General features: G+C 41.0%; 1 protein-coding gene across 1 annotated transcript in view; it reads right to left on the bottom strand.

Moving 5' to 3' along the window:
• The window catches only part of LOC149267635 (protein ORANGE, chloroplastic-like), a 440,170-nt gene extending 418,138 nt beyond the window's left edge, over positions 1-22,032 (bottom strand). The window contains exon 1 of the mRNA XM_089433757.1: positions 21,619-22,032. Coding sequence (XP_089289883.1) covers positions 21,619-21,917 — 299 coding nt within the window. The 5' untranslated portion in view covers positions 21,918-22,032. The remainder of the gene's footprint in view (positions 1-21,618) is intronic.
• Between the last annotated feature and the right edge of the window lie 3,015 nt (positions 22,033-25,047).

Below are 25,047 nucleotides of genomic sequence, written 5' to 3'. Positions count from 1 at the left end.
GCGTCGGAAGGATTTTCATGGGGCAGACTAGCTGAATATTTGTCTCTGAGAAGAGGTATTAATGCTGTGTAACAATCTCTGTTGGGTGAGCCATTTCTGGCACCCTAGTTGTACTCAAGAATCTGCATAATAATAAAACCCTCAGAACTGCTAAACCGATTTTCCCGCATTGGGTTTTTCCAGGGACAATTGTTCAAAAATAACGATGTCCCTTGTGTGTTTGTCTCAGTGTTTCAGTTGTTGATCTGTATATGAGTTAAGGTTGCGTTTGTGTTTATTTTCGATATTTATATTTATAAATAACTTGTTAGTGGAATAAACAAGTAGGAGAAATAAACCAGATAATGCAGTAGGGATTTCTAACGTGTCAGACTTAGAAATTTCAACACTTTGCAGAGATGGCCATACGAGATTTCCAGATGTGGTTGTGTGAGTTAGCCATAATGTAGATTTGGGAGCAGATCGACTTCCAGTTGTCGGAGACGGGTACTAGAGGAAGTGTTAATTCTCTAGTGCGGGTTGCAAAGCGAAGAAAGGTCCTAGTAAGGGACAAGGCTCAAAAGGAGATAATGGGGCCCCAAATCCAGGAGGAGGTGGAGTATGAGACTCCAGTTTGCCAGATGGGCAAGGTCCTTGAGGAGTCCAGCTCATGGATCAATACCATGCTGCAGGGGCCCACAGTATTCTGTAGCAGGATGGATCAATGGCAGACGGTGCAGTCAGATGCCAGAGTGACAGATGCAGTGGCTAGTAGCAGTCAAATACTGGGCAATGCAGTGCAGAGTTGGCAGCAGCGTCGTTGGCACAAAGCAGAGTCGGCAGCAGCGTAGAGGCTTCAGTGACAACGCAAAGACTAGCAGCAGTCAGAGACTCCAGAGGCAGATGCATTATACTAATCACAGTGGATTCAGTATTTTGGATGTTTTTCAGTTGCAGTTGTTGCAGTTGCAGCAACAGTAGATGGAGAGGGAGCTGCAATGCAGATGCAGTGTTGGAAGCAGTTTAGCAGGGCCAGCAGCAGTGCAGATGCAGCACATATCAAAGTTGCGCAGTGGTTGGTGGGCGGCATCAGCTAGACATCAGCAATGTGACAGGGGATGATGCAAAGATAGAGTGTTGTTTCAGTAGGTTGCAGCAGTAGAACACATTCCTCACTAAGAGGGATTGTTAGTTTTGTAGCATCGGATGTGTTCTAGCCACGATATTTGGTGGAGAGACTAGAATACATGTATTCTCCAATACCCAGAAATTGTTTCTGGAAATTCCACCTAGGGACGACTTAATTAGATTTATTAGTCAGTTTTTAATATTTCCTAAGTCTAAACTTAAGCAATATAATTAATTAATCAAAATTAATTAAGTCATGGTGAAAATGTTCTAGAAAAGTACATGGATTGATTTCTAGTTAATCCTAGCCATCGATTAAGATTTAATCGTGGTCGTAGAAGTCTCAACAGAGGATTATAAGAAGAAGTCGATGGGGCTTGGAGACGACATACCAAATCAATTGAGCATTCGATTTTGCTGGAAAATCGATCTCCAAAGTAGCAGCATTCAGTTATCGGAGGTGATTTAGTGAGTTCGAAGCAGTGAAAGAGGAGTAGAGATAGTGAGGGAGGAGGAAGCTTTTCCAGTTTCGGCGAGTACATTGCAGAGAGGTAGTGATCGCCACAGAGAGGCAACACAGAGGTAGCGCAGAGCCCTCTAGAGGAGATTTCTGTTTTGCTGGGGAGAAGTCGAGACTCAGTGCCAGAAGTTGGATAGAGGTTCCAGAGGCCGGGAGAATCAATTTCCCAGACAACAGCTGACGAGACAGTGAGAGGTGATGCAGTTCCAAGCTAGAGGGATGCAGTGACTACGTAGGCTGACGCAGAGACTGCGCAGAGGTAGCAAGGGACGGCTTAGTTTCGAGCTGAGGTTAGTGTCGGATCGCCTGTGGAGTGAGGAATTTTCCTCACTAGTTATTTTTTCTAGTTTTCCTCTGTTTGGATAGCCAGTTTAGGCATCCATAGTTTGTATTCAGATTTTCACTACTGCATAATATTAAAACCCTCAGCTGCTGCATCGGTTTTCCTGAGTTGGGTTTTTCCGGAGACTTAGTCCAAAAATTACGGCGTATTTTGTGTGTGTGCATCTATTTCTTCCAGTGTTTTTGTTTCTTCTCCAGTATTTGTTTTGTGAAGGTTGTAGTGTATTTGTTTCGATATTTGCCGTAGCACACAACAAATAATTTGTTTAATTAAATTAACAAATAGAAGAAATAACATCAATTGCTGTGATAGGATTCAGGGTTAGCCGAATTTTCACAAGCCCTACATCTCCCCCACATTGAGATCTTTACATGTCCTCATGCAAATTGAGTCCCAGAAATGAACTCATATACCTCTTTTCTTTATCCACACAGGGCTGTCATATTTCATTCTTGGAGAGTGTTGCTTTAAAAGATGTTGGATGATCTTATCAACGATATTCTTCTTATATCCCCTGTCCTTTCTCCTTTTTAACATCATGAGGGCATGAAAATCACTTCCTCTTAGAGTGCCCCACCTACAACCACATTAGATCTCAGTTTCAAAATCTTTGTTGCAATACTGATCTTCCTAGCCTTTTACGTTGTCAAAATTACAATGAGCTCGGGAGGCTTCTCTCCAAGCTTTTTGAGCATAGGAATAAAATCTTAAATCAAACTAAATAATTCGTTTCTTTCGGTCCGATAGACCAAAGTTTGGTCTCAGTGGACGTTAACCATCATCATCATCATCATCATCATGAATCCTTGATAATTGTTTGATTGCTTCCATAAAATAAAGATTTTTTTTTTTACACTTTAATGAAGTCCACACCAAATCTCATCTCCATGGAATAAAGCTAATATCCAACACCCCTTTCTTTAATGCCTAAATTTGAAAGTTGAATGTTTCAATGGAAAAGTGTTAAGTTATGGTATGGTCTATGCTCAATGCAATTTACTTCAATTTCTTCTTATTAGCCCAATGTCAGTTTCACTGTTTAGCAATCACATTAACATAAAGTAAAACGTTGATAGAACATAAATAAATCGACAAAAGACAAGCCAAGACAAGAGACACCAGATGTGGCAACGAGCCAGGGACAAACCCCAATGTGGGGAAGCCCTTTGATCAATTCTTCGATAATCCTCAATAATTTAGCAGAGAGAGAGAGATAGTACAAATATACAATTCTGGAAAAATTTGTTGTGGTTTTTAAGGTTGAGAAAGGAGTCATATCGCGGGGGAAGCGGGGGGAAAGAGCTAGGGTTTGCAGCAGAAGTTAAGCGTTGGGCACCATGGAGAGGCGAGAGGGGGGGAGTTCCACTCCCTCCTACAGTCAGGCAGTCTCCAATCGATTCAAGAAACCTCTAGAGGCTGAAACCGAAATTTTAGGAGGAGGGAAACAGAACAACAGAGGTACACAGGGGCAGGAAAATATGCAGGAAGAAGTCAGAAGAGAAAAACGAATAGAAGGAGAAAATCAGAATGCAGACACCAGAAATCGAACTGGACCGTGTAAGCCTAGGGCAACCATCACACCCAGAGTGGTGTTAAGTGATCCAGCGCTATAGGCGCATAGGGAACACATGGCGACTTACGCAGTCATTTGTAAATTCATGGGGTTATGGCCAACGGAGAAGGCTTTACAGGCATGGATAAAGAATCATTGGAAACCTAAGGGGGATATAGATCTGCACCTTGGATCAAAGGGTTTCTTCACTGTAGTTTTTACTAACATTGAGGATAAAGACAGGGTGTTTGAAGGAGGGCCCTACTTCTATGCTGCTGCAGGCCTCTATATGCGGCCTTGGGTGATGAATTTTGTCCCGGAGCGCAAGACATTCACTTTGGTCCCAGTTTGGGTAAGACTCTACTCCTTACCACTGGATTATTGGCAGCCAGAATCATTAAAAGCAACAGCAAATAAACTAAGGCATTTTGTAAAAATGTTAGAGGCCACTGGGCGGGGAAAGTACACCTCCTTTGCCCGTATATGCGTAGAGATGGACCTCTGTGGAGCTCTACAAGATGAAGTAATTCTGGAAGTTTTTGATGAAGAATGGGTACAAGCGGTGGACTATGAGCATGTTCCTTTCAGATGCCGCAAATGCCATGAACATGGGCATCTATTCAGGGATTGCCCCTTAAACAAAATGGAAAGCAGAACTAAAGCTACCTCAGGGAAAGAAACTGAAAGCTTTAACAAAGTGGGAAACAAAGGTAAAGGAGGGAGAAAGTACCAAAAGAAAATCAACGAGGAAAAGCAGCCAAGTCAGAATAGGTACAAGGTACTAGAAGAAGAAGAGGAGCACGATAAAGCAAATCAGACTCTGGAGGATAACCCTGTGGAGAAGGAAAAGGAAGAGAGCATGGAGGACACACATGACAACAACCAACAAAAGGAGGATCTGTTGAACACTATGGAACTTGATAGGGACCAAGAGATGACCCCGAGCAAGGTGGGAACAGAGGATCATGAACTGCAGGATATTCTTGATAGGGAGCATCTAGATCTGGAAAAGTTCCTGGAGCAAGGAACCACCAAAGGAATGGATTCGCTACCACAAGAGGAGTTCAATAGAGTGCAATAGTTGTTCCTATGGAGAACTCAGGCAAAAGGTTCGGGAGTCAAAAGAAACCATGATAGTCAGGACAACGAAGGGGTGAAAACAATGAAGGCAACATCGGGACTAGCTCCTAGGAACCCAGGCAGGAAAAGAGGTAGGAAAAAACAAAACGAGTTGCTGATAGAGTGTGGAAAACTCATGATCAATTCAGGTAAGATGAAAGACCTAACCAGTTACTCATTTACAAATCTTTCTTAATGAAGCTCACAACATGGAATATTAGGGGTCTAGGGAGTAAAAGGAAACAAAGGAATCTTAGCAATAGAATGAAAGAAGAAAAACCAGATATGATTTTCATCTAAGAAACAAAATGTTCAGTAGAAAAAATAAGAGAAATACACAGCAAATGGCTGACTAAATATGAATATCTAGAAGTTAAAGCAGACAAAACAGCAGGAGGAATTCTCACACTTTGGAACCCTCAGAAACTAGGAATCCTAGATGCTGAAGCATCTAGGAACTATTTATCAGTGGTTATTCAACCTTTGGGGGACAAGGAAGTTTATTTAATCACAAATGTTTATGGTCCACAGAAGCCTGAAGATAAACTAAGGCTTCTTACTTCACTGGAGGATCTAAGAGACAGACATTCGGGCATCCCCTGGATTTTGGGAGGGGACTTTAATATGATCAAGTCCCTGTCAGAAAAAAAAGGTGGAACCAGATCACTAGGCAGAGACTCCATAGCATTTCAGAATTTTATAAACAATATGAGGCTAGTAGACACAAAGACAAGTAATGGCATCTTTACCTGGAATAACAAAAGGGGAGGAGAGTCTTAGGTGGCCTCAAAACTAGACAGATTTATTATCTCGGAGGACCTTATCCTAACAGGCCTTGACTTGTCAGCGATGATACTCCCTTTTGGTGGCTCGGATCATTGGCCTGTTCAACTTGAAGCGTCCTTTATAGGAACTCCAAGAAACAGACCTTTCAGGTTTGAAAACATTTGGCTCACCCATCCAGACTTTATCAGCAATATTGAAAAATGGTGGACAGAGGATATGCAAGTTCAGGGCACTAAAATGTTCCTCCTGCATAAAAGATTGAAACATATCAAAATCAGGCTTAAAGATTGGAATAAGAATGAGTTTGGCAACATTTTTGAAGCCAAAAAAGTGGTTGAACAGAAGCTACATGAAATTAACCAGATCCTCATTACAGATGGCTTCAGCGGGGGAAGAAAGGAACAAGTTGACTACCATCAACAGGAATGGGAAGAATTATGCAAACAAGAGGAAATATTCTGGAAACAGAAATCAAGGGTACAATGGTTAAAAGAAGGTGAAAGGAACACAAGGTTTTTTCACAAATCTACCATGGATCACAGGTCTCATAACAGGATCTCAAAAATCAAAGATTCTCAAGGAAATCAACTCAATACCCACAAAGAAATAGAAGTTGCGCTGGTTCAACATTTCCAAGGCATAGTAGAGGAACCTCTCTTAGACAGATCACAATTCATCAATGACTTTACAAAGCACATTCCTAAGCTTGTGACAAGAGAAGACAATTATAATCTAAACAGGCCTGTGAATGAAGAGGAGGTCAGCGAAGTCATCAAAGAAATGCAAAATGGGAAGGCACCAGGTCCGGATGGTTTTAATGTTGACTTCTTTAAAGCATGTTGGGGAATAATCAAGCAGGATATCCTCGATGTGGTGGAGGACTCTAGGAAAAATAGAACTGTTTTGAAGGCGCTCAATACCTCTTTCATATCCTTAATTCCAAAACAGGATAATGCTATGACACCAGACAGATTCAGACCAATAGCATTATGCAATGTGGTGTACAAAATAATTTCCAAAATAATTGCCAACAGGCTTAAACCCCTTCTTCCAACTCTCGTATCTGAGGAACAAACTAGGTATGTGGAAGGCAGACAAATTCTCAACAATATCATTCAAGCACACGAGGTGGTTCACTCACTTATAAGCAATAGGCAGGCGGGAATGATTATGCAACTTGACCTAGAAAAGGCTTATGATAAGCTAAGTTGGGCTTACATAAGGAGAGTTCTTATAGCATATGGATTTGACCATAACTGGGTAAGATGGGTAATGGCCCTTGTAACTACCTCTAGTTTTTCAATCCTGTTAAATGGTTCACCATCCAAGCCCTTTAATCCTACGAGAGGTCTCAGACAAGGAGATCCTCTCTCACCCTTCCTCTTTATTCTCATGATGGAAGGGCTAGGCAAAGCTATCAAATCTGCCAAAGCAGAAGGCAAAATCCAGGGTCTCAAACTCACCATGAACGGAGATGCTTTGACCCATCAACAATTTGTGGATGATACTATGCTACAGGGTACACCTACGGTCAGGGAAGCTCTAGCCTACAAACAAATCCTGAAAGACTTTGCAATGGCTGCGGGCACAGAGGTAAGCCTTACCAAATCAAAGATTTTCTTTTTTAATACTGACATTGCTATTCAGAGAAATATATCCAGAATTCTAGGCTTTCAAAGAGATATGCTACCCTCCAAATATTTGGGAGTACCGCTAACAGACAAACCTCTGAGCAAGACGGTTTGGGAGCCTGTGATTAATAAGCTACAGGACAAAATACGGAAATGGACAAGTAGGTCTTTGAACTTAGCAGGACGACTAGTGCTCACAAAAGCTGTCCCCATTTTTATGTTTTCAGCCCTTCTAGCTCCTAAAGGAGTCATGCAACTATGCAGAAATATCCAAAGAGATTTTCTTTGGGGCAAAGGGGAAGAGAAAAAAAAATGGGCCTTGGTAGCCTGGGAAAAAATCTGTAAACCTAAGACACATGGAGGTTTGGGACTGGATGATCCTAAAGTGCTAAACAAAGTTTTGGGGGCAAAACTATGGTGGAGATGGCTAAAAGATTCAGCTTCCCCTTGGGCCCAAATTTGGAAACAAAAATATGCAAACAATTGGCAAGACAAGGATCACATTAGAATGTCTGGGATCATCAAAGGCTCCCACATTTGGAACAAAGCTTGGGAGAATAGAGCCATTGTTCAGAAACACAGTTTCTGGGAAATTAGAGATGGAAACCTTGCATGGTTTTGGGAGGATAAGTGGCAACAGGAACCTAAATTGTTAAGAGAAGAATTTGCAAATCTCAAGAACGATACTGACAACAAAAGGTTACTCAGAGTAAATGACTTCTGGGATCAAGAAAAAAGCGAGGGAAAATGGAGGATATGGAAGAACCTGGTATACAGTGATGACTCCCCCTTGAAGGCACAGGCAGAAGCTCTAACAACCATCCTGGAACAGAGAAAGATTCTGATATCAGCAGATTCAGACCAGCTGAGATGGGGCAATAACAATGAAGGCACCTTTAACCTCAAAGAGGCCAAGCGCATAGCCCTTGGGCTTGACTTTCCAAACCCTGATTGGGTATGGAAGGACCTATGGCAGAACCAAAGCTGGATGAAGATCAAACTGTTCATGTGGTTAGTGCAGCATAAAAAAATTCTAACCTAGGAAAACCTTAGGAAAAGAGGGGTAGCTGGTCCATCTAAATGCCAGCTATGTGAATTACAAGAAGAAACTATGGATCACCTTCTCAACCTCTGCCCATTCACATCCACATTGTGGAATTGGATTGCTTCAATATTCAGACAAACAGACAGGGACATGGGTAGCATTACCAGCACCTTAAAGAAGTGGAGGAAAAATTTCTCTGATAATGAAACAGTCAACAAAGCTTGGGCTTTAGCTCCAAGCTTTCTAATCTGGGATGTCTGGAAAGAACGCAACAACAGAATATTCAAAAACAGGAAAGGTTCTTCCCAGAGCATCATGGCACAGATTTTAAGACAGCTCAATGAGACGGTAGGAACCCTCATTAAAAACCCCCCTGAGAACCAACCTAAAGATACTGATGTGCAGATACTAATACAGTTGGGTCTGCAGGGGCTTATCCCAAAGGGAAAAAACAAAAATGCAAATCACATAATTGCTGATAAGGATTTCTGGCAACCTCCCCCTCAAGGTTTTATGAAATGCAATATAGATGGGGCCTCAAAAGGAAACCCGAGCATGGTTGGTTATGGAGGAGTGATAAGGGATGAAAAGGGTTGTATAGAAATCATCTTTCATAGTAATTTGGGGAAAGCCACAAACAATATGGTAGAGCTCATGGCCCTTGAGCAATGCTTAGAAATCCTGAGGGACTCAAATCTTCATAACATTTTAATTGAAGCTGATTCCAATCAATTCGGTCAAGAAAATTTGCTATGGCTCAGCGCCGGAAAAAGTTTCGAGACATTGGAGGCTTCTGCAAGTCTATCAAAGGATTCAATCCCACCTGCAGAACATGAGAACCCTGAGCTTCACTCATGTGCGCCGAACAGCCAACAAATTAGCGGACATCTTAGCTAATGAAGGCGTACTCTGTGCTAAAAGCAACAATAAATATAAATGGATAGAGACCCCCAAGGGTAGATTGAGGGAAGAGTGTCTCAGATATGCGAACGCGGACCAGGAGCTCTATCAGAGCAGGGGATACTAGCTGGTTGTAGACCTCAGGAAACAGTTGAATTTTAGTCCACATGAAGCAGCAGTTCAGGGATATAAACAAAAAGTATGGCCGGTCCTTAGGCCGGAATATGTGCCCAGAACTCTACAAACCCAAGGTTCTCGGGCGGGTTTCAATTGACAGCACAAGTATTTACATGAATTTGAATTATACTACAGATCGCCTTTTCATTGGCTATGCAAGGAGCTTGGTTAAAGTGCGAGCAGATAGGAGAAATAGCAGCAATCTTATCAATTCCGCGTGGCAAATAGCAAGGTGGTTACCTAAGTCATAGGACACGTCCTCCAAGGTCCCGTGTCCCGTATTTTATGTGTCAGACACGAAAACGGCCCTAAAACGTGTCGAAAACGTTTTTCATTGTGTCCTGTAAAATGTAAAACATATTCGCCGGTTTTCGTCGTGTCATGCATCTGGAAAACGCGTATTCCGTTGATAAAAAACGTTGCCTGCATAAGTTGCAATTTTTTTTGAAAGAAACAAATAATTTTTGAGTGGGGCAGCTTAATGATCAAGTCTAGGCCCTAGTATTGATATGTTATTCATGGTAATGTTAAATTCTTAAAGTAAAAGTGACATTCTCCTTAATCTTCATTTTCATCCTTTTACTTAAATTTTTAACATTACCATGAAATGACTCAAGATGTTTGAGAGTGGTTCCGGCCTCATTGGATTTCATATGGAGAAAGTAGAATTTTAGATTTCATTCAAAATGCAGCAGACTTATCAGTTTTTCAGAATTTCAGGATTGGGAGATTGTAATGTTTCCAAGTGACACCACCTGCACAGGCTACCCCTGCCACCAGTAGAGGACGTGGTCTAGCTCCTATAGCTCCTACTTCTAGTTCTTCAGCTTCTAGAGCATTGCAAACTCCACTGCCAACTCCACCAGCACCAGCATCTACATCTAGAGGGAAAGGGAAAGCTGTGGCATTTTCTTGCAAGAGGGGCAGAGGAAATCAATAGGATTAGACTTTAGTTATTTTCTTATATGCTTGTAAGTTGTACATGAATAATGAACATTGAATATTCAAGAATCAAGACCAAGCATATCACATTCTAATTTCTAAATAGTAAATTTTGATTCTATTTATTTTTTTAAAGTGAACTATGAACTTTGAAAAGTAATTATATTTTCAGTTGATTAGATAAGCTGCAACCTGCAATTTAATATGGATAAAAAACTATGTTTTGGTATATATATATATATATATATATATATATATATATTAAATATATATAAAACGTGTCCCCTGTGTCCTGTTTCCAGGGCGCTGCGTTTCGTATTGAATACTCGTATTTACGTGTCCTCCGTGTCTCGTGTCCTCGTGTCATGTGACTTAGGTGGTTACCAAGCCAAACGGACCCGAAATCAACTTTAACAGTAGCTTTATTAGGCTTTGGGTCCGAAAGCAGTGTTAAACATTGAGCAAGTCACTCAGACTAGTGGGAATCGCTTGCATCTGGTGGATTTCGGGCGGACTACATGCACGAGGGTTATCAGCCAAAACGGACCCGAAATTTTTATAGAGCGGTCTCTAAATGCTTATCGGGTCCGATTCAAGAGTTAAAGGGTGTGCTTGTTAGTGGTCCGATATTGTTCTTGACCGTTAGATCTCTAATGACAGATCAAACGGTCTGGGCGTTCGATTATCTTTTGTGGTTTCGACGTCATGTTTTTGTGGGCCCTGGGCCCGGATAGTGGGCCTTAGGCTCGGTTTCCTAGGCTATATGTGGCCCACATCTCATTTGTACATTTTGTAATATGGTTTTATTATCAATTTGAATAGAAGGTCCGACGCTTAATTCAGCAAAAAAAACAAATATACAATTCTGTAATTTTATGACAGCAGCAGCAAAACCCTAACCAGCAAAGTCAAAGCTGGTCAAACAAGTCAGGTTTGACCTCCAATCAGTGTGGTCAATATCCCAGTCAACTCAACCTCCAATAGCAAGAAGAGTCAACCCAAAATAGTCTGAAATTACAGTCAGACTTCAGTCAACGCTGGACAGATCTGTGGTCAACCTTTTGACAGTCAAAGTTGGTCAAACTTGAGGTCAGATCACCTCAGTTTGCGTGCCAAAATATGCGGCATGCCAAGGAGAAGCAGCCACACCTAAGCCGTAGTCAAAGAGGAGTCCACGCTGGTCAATGATGGTCAAAGTACCTTCCTGCAGCCCTGGTCAAACTCAATCAACGCAGCCCTAATCAGAAAACACTTCGTCCTTCCACACATGTGAGAGATGCTACTCCTTTATGTGTACCCAATCAAGTAAGGAGAGAGAAGATGAGCGTTGAGATGATGTGAAATAATGCCACAAGGTATCTTCTATTTATATGAATCGTTGAGGTTAAGTTGGGGGTGTGCCACATACTTTAGCTTTCTGGCCAACCTTGACAAATTGTCAAGTATATACAAATAAATTCATATCTCCATAAATACATGTTGAAATCGGATGATCGTTAGACCAATCCTACATCTCTCGACGAGAAGAATCCAAGAAAAATATCAGCTGCCATAAATAAGATGACCCACATGGAGTTTGGCCCTAGTTGCCAATTTTAACAAAAAGGAAACATCAAAGAAAATAAAAGAGGAATGCACACCATGGAAAATACAACTCCCAAGAAGTTATATCTAATCCAAAGTAGCTTCTCCCAAAATATACTATTTTTGTATTTTCCTTCTATTATATTCATCTTAGAATCCATGTCACCCAGAATGTGCTGCAATTAGACCATAAAGTGTCCAAGAAATGGAGTTGAACCAATAAAACCATCTCCACCGTACAAGATTTTTCAACCAAGGGACAATGAACCCATAGAAGAGATTCCAAGAGGAATAAAAGGTTGATGAAATGATTGAAGCAATGTGGTAACTTGGAGTAATAACCACTGGCATCATCCCAAAGTAGGTGAAGTAGAGGAAAGTGAAAAATATGAAGAAGAGGAACCATAAAATTTTGGCAAATGTCCACTCAAGAGAAATCATGGAGCAGACTCAAACTGATTTGCATTAGTAAAAATGAGTAACAACTTACCACATCCAAGGCTTAACTCAATTCTTTGCAATGTGAATCATGTTTATTACCATACTTTTGGAGGTGTGCCTCAAATCCTTCTTTATGCATGCTGAAATAGGGTATCAATGTCCTCTACATGAGCCTTGATGAATATGCGTTGAATATGTAAAGAAAAGAAAGCATTTTGTGTTGCTGTTAAACTCCTGTTGCATTTGCTTTATGATATGAAAAGAACCTGCTGTCAATTTTTTTTCACTTTGTACTCAAATCTTGTTCTTGTTTGCTGCATATATTCTTGCAAGGTAGCATCCTTGTGATCTCATACTCATAGAAGAAAAAATGTGCAGACCACAAAGCACTTTGTGGATCTCTTTTTGCTATTAAAATATTTGTGAGTTGAAATTGCTATACATGCCTTAGCTAATTCCATCTTTTGCCTAGTATAGGAATGAAAACAGAGCATCTCTTTTTTTACCTTTGTTGTCTTCAACATATAATCTGAGAAGGTAGGATCAGAGTGTCATAATGTTAGGCATTGAGATATATTGCAGGGAGGCTTGGGCACATGTATTCCAAAGAACCCAAAAGGTGTTTGGGAAATTCCAACCAGAGACAATTTTATTAAAATAATTAATATTTTTTAATGGGACCCTAAGTCTAAACTTAGGAAATTAAAAATATTAATGGGTATTAATCTAACTGTGGGTGTAACTTTTAGATCAAGCTAAAATGATCTTAGCCATTGATTAGCTTTTAATCTAGGTCGTTGAATGTCACTGAGAAAATTATTTAAGGGAGCTTGAGGGTCATTTGGAAAACACACCGAGAGATCAAGAGATCGAATTTTTGAAATGAGAAGTTCTCAGGAGGAAATTCTGATCAAGGATATTTGTTGTAGAGAGGGGCAATGAGTATCCGAAAGAAGGAAGTTTTCCTGGGCCGGAGAGTACGAGGCAGAGAGAGGGCAGAACGACGTCCAGAGAGAGGCAGACGCTAGCCCACGCAGAGTTGACGCAGTGGCAGTGCAGGCCTTAGAGGGAAATCGAATTCCTGCTAAGGAAATCGAGTTTCAATAGCCGGAGTGTGAGACGGGGAGGTAGACATTTGAATTTTCCAGCTAGCAGAGGGTCCAGAGAAGGAGCAGCGTGATACCCAGCAGCGGTGACGTAGAAACAGCGTAGGAGTGACGCAGTTTTGCGCAGAGGTTACGCAGAGGCTCCAGTTTAGCATGATTAGAATTAGATTCTCCCAGTGACAGGGTAAGATCATTTCACCATTCATTTTGTCTATTGTTTGTTGATTTGGGGTAGCATCAGATGTGCTCTAGCCATGAAAATTGGTGGAGAGGCTAAAACACATGAGATCTCCAAGACCCAGAAATGGTTTGGGCAGATTCTAACCGGTTTGGGAGATATTAAAATATTTAATATTTTTAATGGAGTTCCTAGGTCTAAACTTGGGAAAAATAAAATATTAATGGGTATTAATATAAAACTGAGTTACCCCGGATGCGGGTGGCGGGACGGAAGAGATGGGCACGCCACATGCCACGCATGGGCTGCCCCGTGTAAACAATACGGCCACCAGGGGAAGGCCGTCAACCTTAACATGAACCCCCCAGCTGCGTTAATGCAGTTAATGGCAAGGGTGGTAGGTTTATGGATCTGCAGAGAGCACTTAATGCGCGCCTAGTTCGAGGGCATAAGGCAGAGTTTATCAGGCGCGATGGAGTGCGCAAGGAATTATTGTCTGAAGAATTTTGGAAGAGGGGAAATTACAGAGAGCCGAGGCGGTGGCAGCTTCGTTCACCTCGACGCCTGGTTTCTCGTGGTCACTGTCACTGCCATTGCCACTCTGGTTGCTGGTCATGTAGACGGCGGCAATTGGCTCAATTGCAGGGTAAGAACTGGAATTGGTCCACCTTGCTACCAAGGGACGGGTCTCAGAAAGGAAATTGGGCACCAGAGAGAGATCTGGGAAACAATTGGCTCTGTCTTCGACTCCAAGCTCACCTGCAAACACACAAGAAAAGATTCAGAATCACCATGGTTAAACTCCGACAACGACAGCCATGTAGGAGAGGTCCAGCAAGAGGTTCCTCCTCGCGAGCCCCAGCAGTGGATGAGCATCACCACTGCTGCTGCTGCTATTGCCATAGGAGAGCCAGAGCTACCCCACTCCCCATCAGTCAGTTCTTGGAGGTTGGGAGCGCTAATGAAGAAAAATCCGAGCTTCCCTCCTTTGGCTCAGTGGTTTTCACATTGCAAAGTTCTGAGAGCAACCCAGGGCTCAATGCCCACATCTCAGTCATGTTCACAAAACTTCGGGAAGGAAATGGGGAGAACACCCCTCAGAACTTGCAGGAGAAGCAAGCGGAAGGCAAAGGCAAAGAAATTGACAAAGGAGAACATGAAGCAGGGAAACAGAGCTCAGCTATGGAGCCACCAGCGTCTGAGGCTGGACCGCACGATACCTCTCCTCCGGTGGGGCCAGCTCCTTCAGATATTGATGAAGAGACATGGAGAAAGATGTGGGAGGGACGACCAGAGGGGGATGGCTGGGCATTTGTTGTGGAGGACAAAAGCCTCGCTGAAGAAGCTGATGCCTATTTCGCGACCCTTCTTTCATCTTCAACTCATCACAAGGATTAACGCAGACGCAGACGCGGGTACTTCTCTCTTGCATTTTCGTTTTGCTTGCTGGCAGCTGATGCTTGCATCGTCGCCATATGTAATTAAGCCTTGTCTCTGGTCTGATCTTAATTTCAATTGGTCCACGTCGAGCGCTTCTGTCTTGCTCACTTCTATCTGGTTGTTGAGTCAGTCCCTTTTGGCAGTTAGCCCCTGCATGGGCAGTAATGTGTTGGGTCCTCTTTCTGTGGCTCCACTGGGAGTCCGTTGATTTCTAGAACTGTTTTTGCAAATTTGATCCGGTGCTGCCCCTGCGTGGGAGCTTTTAGTGTCGAGCATGGTCTGAATGGTTTTGATAAGGCTTTCCCTGCGTGGGAGCCTTCAGAATTTTGGTCAAGGTTCCCAGGGTGCTACCAGAGGCCCTGGAAAACTCGTCTTACAGTCTGTAATTTTTACTTGTACAGTTAATATATGACTTAGCTAGTTTTTACGGAGAAAAAAAAAAAATATAAAACTGAGTTAGAAGATTCCAAAAGCCATGGATCAAGCCAAATCTAATCTTAGTCGTTGATTAGAAATTTAATCTCGGTCGTTGAAGGACCAACGAGAAAAGTATAAGAAGAGGCTTGAGATTCAGTTGGAGAATACACCAAAGTGATCAGTTATTCTATTCTCTAGAGCAGGGTTTGCTAAGAGAGAGAATCAGTGATCAGCAGCGAGGGGCAGTGAATACATAGCAGAGAGGCAGAGTTGGTACCAAAGAGACAGTGCAGAGCCGGGAGAGGTTGACGCAGAGGCAACTGGGTGCTTCGCAGAGGCAGCCAGGAGCTGCGCAAAGCCAGGAGAGGCCAGCGTGTGAGACGCAGAGGGTCTAGGGGCTAACGTAGAAGCTCCAGAAGCTAACGCAGAGGCTAGCAGAGCTGACGCAGAACCAAAGATGCAGCGTTGGGAGGATTTTGTGGGACAGACTGGGAGCTTGTGAGCCGGGTAGGGTGACGCAGTCCCTATCAGAGTGAGGAAGAGCAATGGGAGTTGCAATTGTTGTTGTGGAATTGTTCATCCGGTGATTATTTTAGCCGGAATATCTGTCTCCGAGGAGAGGTACTATTACCGAGGGCATTCTCTGTTGGGTGAGCCATTTATGGCACCCTGGTTGTATTCTGAAAATTGCATAATAATAAAACCCTCTGAATAGCTGCACTGGTTTTCCCACATTGGTTTTTTTCGAGGACATTGGTCCAAAAATAACAGTGTCACTTGTGTGCTTGTTTTCTTTCAGTTGATGATCTGTAGATGTTGATACTGTACTTGTGTTTATTTTTAGTATTTATATGCTAAATAACTTGTTAAGTAATTAAACAAGTAGGAAGAAATAAACTAGATAGTACAGGAAGAATTTCTAACAAGTTAGACTTAGAAATTCCAACATGGTATCAAAGCGTGGTTGCAGATCACAGGATAACTGAAGGCATCAGCTAGCAGAGTAGTAGTAGCACAAACAAATGTCCCGAGTGACAGAAGTTGTTCCTAGCAGAAAGCAACAAGGAAGGGGTGACGCAGAGGACTTGTGTCATCAACTCAAGCCAGGAAGAGGATCAGCACAGAGGTAGAGAAGAGCAGATCTGACCTACACAGTGCCCGGTCATCTTTCTCAGTCAGGAAGGATCGACGTTGTGGCCAAGAGGTGGAGATTTTTCCGGTGCCAGGATTGCGCAGAGCCTAGTGGCTCAGTCCTTCAGTTGCCGGGGCATAGGAGGCTGTGGGTAATTTGCGGAGCGAAGCTGGTGGGGTACTGTGGTTAGAACAGTGCCTAACAAGGCAAGACCAAGGAGGAGGGAGTTGCTGCCGAGGCGGATTTCTAGCCAAGGAATCTAGATCAGTGGTGCAACTGCACAGACGATCAGAGTAGGGTAACTCGACGTTGGCAAAGGGATTTCCAGAAGGGAAATTGAGACTCAGAGGGAGTCGAACCGAGAACTTCCAAAAGGGAAGTTGACTGTTGAGAGACTCAGCAGGAGTCGAACAGAGGACTTCCAAGAGGGAAGTAGAGAGACTCAGAGGAGTCAAAAGAAGAGCAGCGAGATGGTCGTGAATGGACTGAGAGATAAGGATAGACTGGACGGAGCGTCCAACTTTGTGGTCTGGAAGGCCAGGATCTTGTCCATTCTAGACAGATATCGCATCAAGGACTTCGCCTTGAAAACAATAGCGATCCCAGTTGACCCAGCTGAAAATGAGAAGTACAAGGAGGCAATGGCCAGGGCGAAGTGCATCATCCTTGATGGGGTCAAGGATCATGTGGTGTCACATATTGTCGAAAAGGATACAGCAAATGAGATGTGGGAGGCCCTGAAGAAATTGTACTAGCATACTTCCGTGCAGAGGAAGATGTTACTTGAAAATCAACTGCGGTCATACCAGATGCAGAAGGGAGAGCAGATAGATATCTTCCTCGGTCGATTGAAGGAGATCCGGGACTAGCTGACTTCCATAAGAGCCACACTGGATGAGGAGATGTTGGTGAGGACCGCACTGAACGCCGCACTGAACGCAGTTTCCGAGGATTGGGAAGTATTTGTCCAGAGCATACTGGGCAGGTCGAAGCTTCCAAATTGGGATGAATTGTGGGCGGCTCTTCGTCAGGAAGAGATCAGACAGCTAACCAAGGCGGGGAGTAGCGGTAAAGGGGTCAGAATCAAGGAGGAAGAAGAGGATGCGGATCTAGCATCTGCGGGAAAGCAGGAGAAGCGGAAGAAGAAGGACCTCTCCAAGGTCAAGTGCTTCCATTGTGGGGAACTGGGTCATTTGGCGAACCAGTGTCCGAGGAAAAAGAGCAAGGGAGAGGCTTCTGAGACCAAGGCAGCGCCAGCAAGGACGGAGAAAGAAGTCGAGGAGGATGACGATTATGCCTTGAGTGCTCATGTGCCACTTGAGAAGAAGTGGGGAGACATCGAGCTGTAGTCAGACGGACTACAGGCGATGAGAGGCAGGATCCTTGAGGCACCCAACCTCTTGGATTATACCTTGCTACGGGAGCCCCGAAGAGGAGTAGCAGGACTAGCGGATGTCAGTAGAAACAGATGCAGATGAAGTGGCGGAGTCCCGGGACAGTGCGAGAAGCACGAGAGTGTTGCACCAATGCAGGATGGCACAGAGAGGTGTGCAACGGTGCGAGATGCAGGGAGTTGTTGCAGCAGCGCAGAGGTCAGTAGAGGGAGCACTTGTTAGGGGCAGAGGGAGCTTCAGTATCAAGAGTGTTTCTAGCCTAACAGGGATGTCAGATGTTGGGTGGATCAGTTACTTACTTCTCAGTAATTGAGTTGCAGTGCGGAAGCAATATGCATTAGCACAATGTAGCGTGAGGAGAAGGGGATGCAGCGCTGGGTGTATGGACCAGCAGCAACACGGCTGCAGAAGGAGCTGTCTTACGGATGCAACAAAGGCAGTGGCAGGGCCATGGGCAGCAGTGCAAAGGATGTTGGGCGGGGAGGCCTAACATCAGCACAGGGACCGATGTTGGATAATCAAGGTGATGCTCAGTGTGGAGTATTACTAGAGCACAGTCCTCGCTAAGAGGGAGTGTTGATTTTGGGCAGCATCGAATGTGCTCTAGCCATGAAAATTGGTGACGAGGCTAAAGCACATGAGATCTCCAAGACCCGGAAATGGTTTGGGCAGATTCTAACCGATTTGGGAGATATTAAAATAATTAATATTTTTAATGGAATTCCTAAGTCTAAACTTAGGAAAAATAAAATATTAATGGGTATTAATATAAAACTAGGTTAGAAGGTTCCAAAAGCCATGAATCAAGCCAAATCTAATCTTAGTCGTTGATTAGAGATTTAATCTCTACCATTGAAGGACCAACGAGAAAAGTATAAGAAGAGGCTTGAGGGTCAGTTGGAGAATACACCAGAGTGATCAATCATTCTATTCTCTAGAGTGGGGTTTGCTAAGAGAGATAGAATCAGTAATCAGCAACGACGAGTAGTGAATACATAGCAGAGAGGCAAAGTTGGTACCAGAGAGACAGCGCAGAGAAAGGAGAGTTTGACGCAGAGGCAGCTGGGTGTTGTGCAGAGCCAGGAGAGGCCAACGTGTGAGACACAGAGGGTCTAGGGGCTGACGCGGAAGCTCCAGAAGCTGACGCAGAACCAAAGAGGCAACGCTGGGAGGATTTCGTGGGACATACTGGGCGCTGGTGAGCTGGGTAGGGTGACGCAGAGTAGTGGGAGCTGCAATTGTTGTTGTGGGATTGTTCATCCGGTGATTATTCAGCCAGAATATCTGTCTCCGAGGAGAGGTACTACTGCTGAGGGCATTCTCTGTTGGGTGAGCCATTTCTGGCACCCTGGTTGTATTCTGAAAACTGCATAATAATAAAACCCTCTGAATAGCTGCACCGGTTTTCCCGCATTGGGTTTTTCTGGGGACATTGGTCCAAAAATAACGGTGTCACTTGTGTGCTTGTTTTCTTTCAGTTGATGATCTGTAGATGTTGATACTGTACTTGTGTTTATTTTCAGCATTTACATGATAAATAACTTGTTAAGTAATTAAACAAGTAGGAAGAAATAAACCAGATAGTATAGGAAGAATTTCTAACGGGTTAGACTTAGAAATTCCAATAGTTTCTCTCTGTATCGGATTGCTAGTTGAGCAATCAAAATTGTACTCAGATTTTCTCCTGCATAATAACAAAACCCTCAGATCTGCTGCACCGATTTTCCCGCATTGGGTTTTTCTGGGGACATTTGTCCAGAAATAACGGTGTCAATTGTGTTGTATTTTCTTTCTTGCGCAGTCTCTTGTTTCCGCATAATATTTAATTAAGTGAAGGTTGCAGTGTATGTATTACGATATTTGCCGTAGGAAACAACTAGTAATTTGTTTAAAGGAATTTAACAAATAGGAGTAATATCATCAGTTGCTGCAGTAGGGATTCCGGTTGAGGAATTTTCAAAGATGTCCCTTCGGATTAAGGGGGAAATGTTAACTAATCCTTTAGGATTGTTATTGTACAATATATAATTAGTTTCATATTCCTTTTTTATAGTTAATAAGTTACGGAGACACAACAATCTCTTACCTAGATTGCAGATGTATAAATAAGTGATTTTATCATTAATATGTGCTTCAACACATTTTTTCTACTAATATAATCTACCCTGTTGTTGTAAAAAATGACTAGGGGTGATGGCCTCATGTGAAGGGGCATTGCTCAATTTGCCTTGGCTTTTGTGGCACTATGATCCCTTTTATTTGTCTTTTGCATTTTGACTTTTCATATTTGCTCTTAACTTTCTTTTTCATTCGCATCAGCCTTGAGATTTCTAACCCCTTCTTCTCATGGGACTATTGAAAGGTGGACCTTTGATAGTGACATATACAATTCAACCATGAACAAGACTGTTACAAGAGTTTCAGGGAAAGATGGAAAACGTTATGTATGATATTCAGATGATACCCCTTTTCAAGCACTCCCTGGTACTACAACCAACCCCGAGAATGCCACACCCTACTAGAGAAGAGTGATTACCTCTGATTGAACTAAAAACAAGGTAAAAAGCACAAATAAAGAGCATATTGATCCATCTACCAATTCTCCCGATGATGACCGGGATGACCTCTATACATGAAAATAGCACTCATCATGAAGAATGGAAATAATGTACCTTGTAAGCATGCAGCACAATAAAAATCTGACCTGAATAAGCACTAAGAGGCATCATCAGTCATATGCCCTATGGAGAAATGAAGAACGTGTGGATGCTGGTTAGAAATCTGCATCATAAGAGAAAAAAGTTCTCCTTTGGTTATCCATCCATGTGGATGAATAACACCATGCTATGTGTTTGAAGCTAAGTCCCATCCATCAATTGGCCCCTGTCCTGCCCAATGTGTTTGAAGCTAATTCCCATCCATCAATTGGCCCCTGTCCGGCCCACTGTTCTGTCGGCTACTTCATTCTCCCAAAACATATTTAGAGGGCAGGGGCTTGGCTACCCGAAGCGTTTGTTTTCCTTGATTTCCTGATGTATATATGAAAGCATACAATGTCGAAGTCATAAATGTTTTGCTATCAACTTTATGATTTTGCGATTTTACATATTACATGTGGTCTGTTGTTGTTGTTTATTGATCCCATAGATGGTTTACTTTTAAATTTAAAAAAAAAAAACAAAAACAAAAAAAACAAATTTACATGAGAAATAGGATGTCAAACTTTATTTCATTTTAATTTAAGTAAGTGACACCAAACAGACCCGCCTCTTCCAGGCGAACTGTGAAATGCACCTTGCTTCCATCGATGCCATAATAATCTTATATCCCTTCCAATTCAACACTCAAGATTCCAAACATGATACAGAAATCGAGACCTCTAATCAACCCATTGAATTTTTAGTCGCCTAGCCTTAGCCCTCATAGTAAACTAGTTGTATGCAGCCCTTGTGATCTCTAATTCATTCCTGCTCCTCTCCCACGAGCTTTGTCTGGTTTCTTAATAGAGAACCCATCAAAAATCAGTTGCATCTGCCCCTCAAGTGAGATCTGCCATATCACCACAGTTAAAATGAAATGACCGAACTAAGCACTGTCCATTCATGGAATGCCAAAGCATATTCTTCATAATTATGTGCGACTTGTTATGTAAGTCATATTTCATGTAATCCTTTGATGTCAAAAGGCATGTCTATTTCCATTACACAATATTAATCAAAATAGCTTTTATGGGTTTTGCTGAACTGAAAATAAATCAAACCACTTAACAAAACCAAAAGGAGGGCACAGAAAGCAAAAGCTAACTTGGAGGCAGGCGCTTCGGTTGGCTCCTTTGCATCAGTTTTGTCATCTTCTCCCTCTGTTGATAACCTGCACTGCCACCCCCCCATTCTTCTTTTACAATGAATTTGCATATTTCCCCGCTGCCATTTGTGTGTCAAAATAAAGCGTCTGCGTCCTCCGAAGAACATGAAAGAAGAAGAACAATTCAGGCTTCTGGCAAAGAAGACAGACTCCATAACTGTTGTCGTGTTTGTGTGTCTGCAGAATTGCCCAGAGAAGGGCGAGGGATCATATTTAGAAGCGGTGGGTACACATGACATTATCTAATTCTCTGTGTTAATCATATTGTATTTTATTTAAGGACCACTGTGTACCACTGTCTCTATTGGCCGCTAAATATCGTCATCCGTGCACAGTAGCGGGGCGCCTGGCTCCTTCGTCGGATTTATCTTCCTTCCCAATGATGGTCCACATTATCCATAACCTGTTTTTGTTTTTATTGATTTCTATTTTTCGTTTTTTTTCAATAAAAAATTATATCATAAGTTACAATGTCAATGTCAGAACTGGTTTGACATGAACTTAATGACTTTCTTACTCAGATTGTGTAGTGCATGTGGTATGTTGAGTTAAAATAAAATATTTATTTTTTATTTTAAATAAAATTTGTATTGTTTTTTTTGTTTTTTCTAACGAGGAAAATTAACAATTTTATATTAATTTAAGTTTATGTGATATATATTAAATAACTAAAAAAATAATTATATAGGAGAAGAAGTTTTGCCAATGGTTTCAAACTATTCTATGTGCTTCATAGATGGAAAAGGCAGATTTTGACATCATATTAAATGGAGAGTAATGACCTTTTAACCTCGTTAACAATTTTATATTAATTTAAGTTTATGTGATATATATTAAACAACTAAAAAAATAATTATATAGGAGAAGTTTTGCCAATGGTTTCAACCTATTCTATGTGCTTCATAGATGGAAAAGGCAGATTTTGACCTCATATTAAATGGAGAGTAATGACCTTTTAATGACTATAATACTTAAATCAAATCAAATAGTAATTTATGGTTTAATATATAGTTAAATAATTAGATTAAATAAGAATTAAAAATTCAAAGTCAAACTTAAAACAAGGAGTTAAGGCCCTAAAATATTAATGGAGTCAAGACCTAATAAAAAAAAATATTTTTTGAAAAATTAATGACATAAGGAGTTGTCTTCAGAAATTTTGATTTGTGTTATTTAAACTAGTTTTTGAGGTGAAATCTTGATTTGTGTTATTTAAACTGGTTTTTTTACTGTATATATGGATTGAGCACCCTCAAAAACCCCTAGGGAACTTGGATTGTAGGGTTATCCATCAAACTTGTGATTTCAATAAATTCATACCGGATTTTCGAGAAATTAAACCAGGAAAAAAAAACCCTAGGGAACTTGGACTGTAGGGTTACCCATCAAACTTGTGATTTCAATAAATTCATGCCAGAATTTCGAGAAATTAAACCAGAAAAAACCCACCTAAAAAGCTTCCAAAAAGTTGTTGTAAAGACAACTCAATGACATAATCAAAATAATAATTTTTTTAATAAACAATGTAAATAAAATATCAAAATTAGTAAAAAACCTTGAATTAAAAATTCAAAGTCAAACTTAAAACAAGGAGCAAAGGCCCTAAAAATAATTAATGGATTCAAAAAAAAACAATTAAATAATCAAAATTGATGAATAGAGAATGTAAAAATAAAAATTAGTAGAAACCCTTGAATAACCAATAAAAATATAAATATAAAGTAGTTAAAAATAACTAAATAAATAAATCAAATAAGATAAAATGTAACATATATATAAAAGCCATCAAAATAATAGAAATTAAAAAGAAAATAAATATAAATATAAATTCAATTAAGTTAAAATTAAATAAAATTAAAATTAAGAAGACAAGACAAGTAGCCAACATTTGCTAATTTTCTATCCATCCTCTCTATTCAGATTATTAAGCTTCTTTCGATTTTTAGGGCTTCTTGAATTTACGATGATGGATATGACTAATCCTTGCAATGACATGAGCATCCTCAATGATGTTGGGTTCATGAGCACATCGTTGGCATCAAGCATGGCACGACCCGCTCCTCAACTTTGGCAGAACATGAAGAAAAGACTAAACATCATATGTGCATTCAGGAGGCCCGGGTCATTGCTAGGATTAGTCATTTCCATCATCCTAAATTTAGGGAAGTCCTAGAAGTCGAAAGAAGGCCTAATAATCTGAATAGAGATGATGGATGGAAAATTAGCATATGTTGGGTCCCTCTCTTGTCTTTCTAATTTTAATTTTATTTAATTTTAACTTAATTGAATTTATATTTCTTTTTATTTTCTTTGTAATTTCTATTATTTTGATTGCTTATTTTTATATATATGTTGTTGATGATGATGATGGTTAACGTCCACTGAGACCAAACTTTGGTCTATCAGACCTAAAGAAACGAATTATTTAGTTTGATTTAATATTTTATTCCTATGCTCAAAAAGCCTCAAGAGAAGCCTCTCGAGCTCATTGTAATTTTGACAACGTAAAAGGCTAGGAAGGTCAGTATTGCAACAAAGATTTTGAAACTGAGATTTAATGTGGTTGTACGCGGGGCACTCTAAGAGGAAGTGATTTTCATCCTCAATGTTCGTATTCTCACATAGATGGCAGAACCTTTTCATCCCTGGTGTTTTAGGAACACCCAACGACCCGTTACATTTTATGTTATTTTATTTATTTGTTATCTATTTATCCTGATGATGAACCACACTGGTTGGTTCGAAACGCGTCGGCCTAAAATTACAAATGTGATTTCTTCCGAAATTAGTTTCAAATATTCCAATTTTTTATTCACTTAAATTGCATAAAAATAAAAATAAAAATTAAATTAAATTAAATTAATAAAATTATAATTATGATTATTGATTAAATCATAATTTAGGGTGATTAAACCAAAACCAACCCATGGTACGGTCTCTCTGCGGTAATAATTTAGGGTGATGTATTTACGATCTCTCTGCGGTAATAATTTACGATCTTTGCGGTCATAATTTACGATCTCTCTGCGATAATAATTCACGATCTCTCTGCGGTAATAGAAAAACAATTTGGGGCACGTGCGTCTGCGGTCCAGCTTGCTGATATCAGGTGCACACATTCCTTATATTTTTCTAATACATATCTGCTCATATATTTTCAAGTATGAATAATTCACCGCAATTACCAAAGATTACCAAAGGTAGACCTAGCACAGTTACTCTACAGAGCCTCTATGAGTATATAAAGTCTTTAGAGAAACGTAGAGAAGAAAGAGAAGTCAAGCTACAAACAGAGTTAGTAGCCATGCTGGAAAATAAATTCACATCTCTTAAATACAAGATCCAAAAACAAATAGAAAATAAAATAGA

Source organism: Pinus tabuliformis, chromosome 6 (assembly GCF_031772625.1).
Source record: "Pinus tabuliformis cultivar Carrire ecotype Pingquan chromosome 6, CPIR1, whole genome shotgun sequence".
Classification (NCBI taxonomy): Eukaryota; Viridiplantae; Streptophyta; class Pinopsida; order Pinales; family Pinaceae; genus Pinus; species Pinus tabuliformis.
This window is presented reverse-complemented; position numbering and strand designations above follow the sequence as displayed.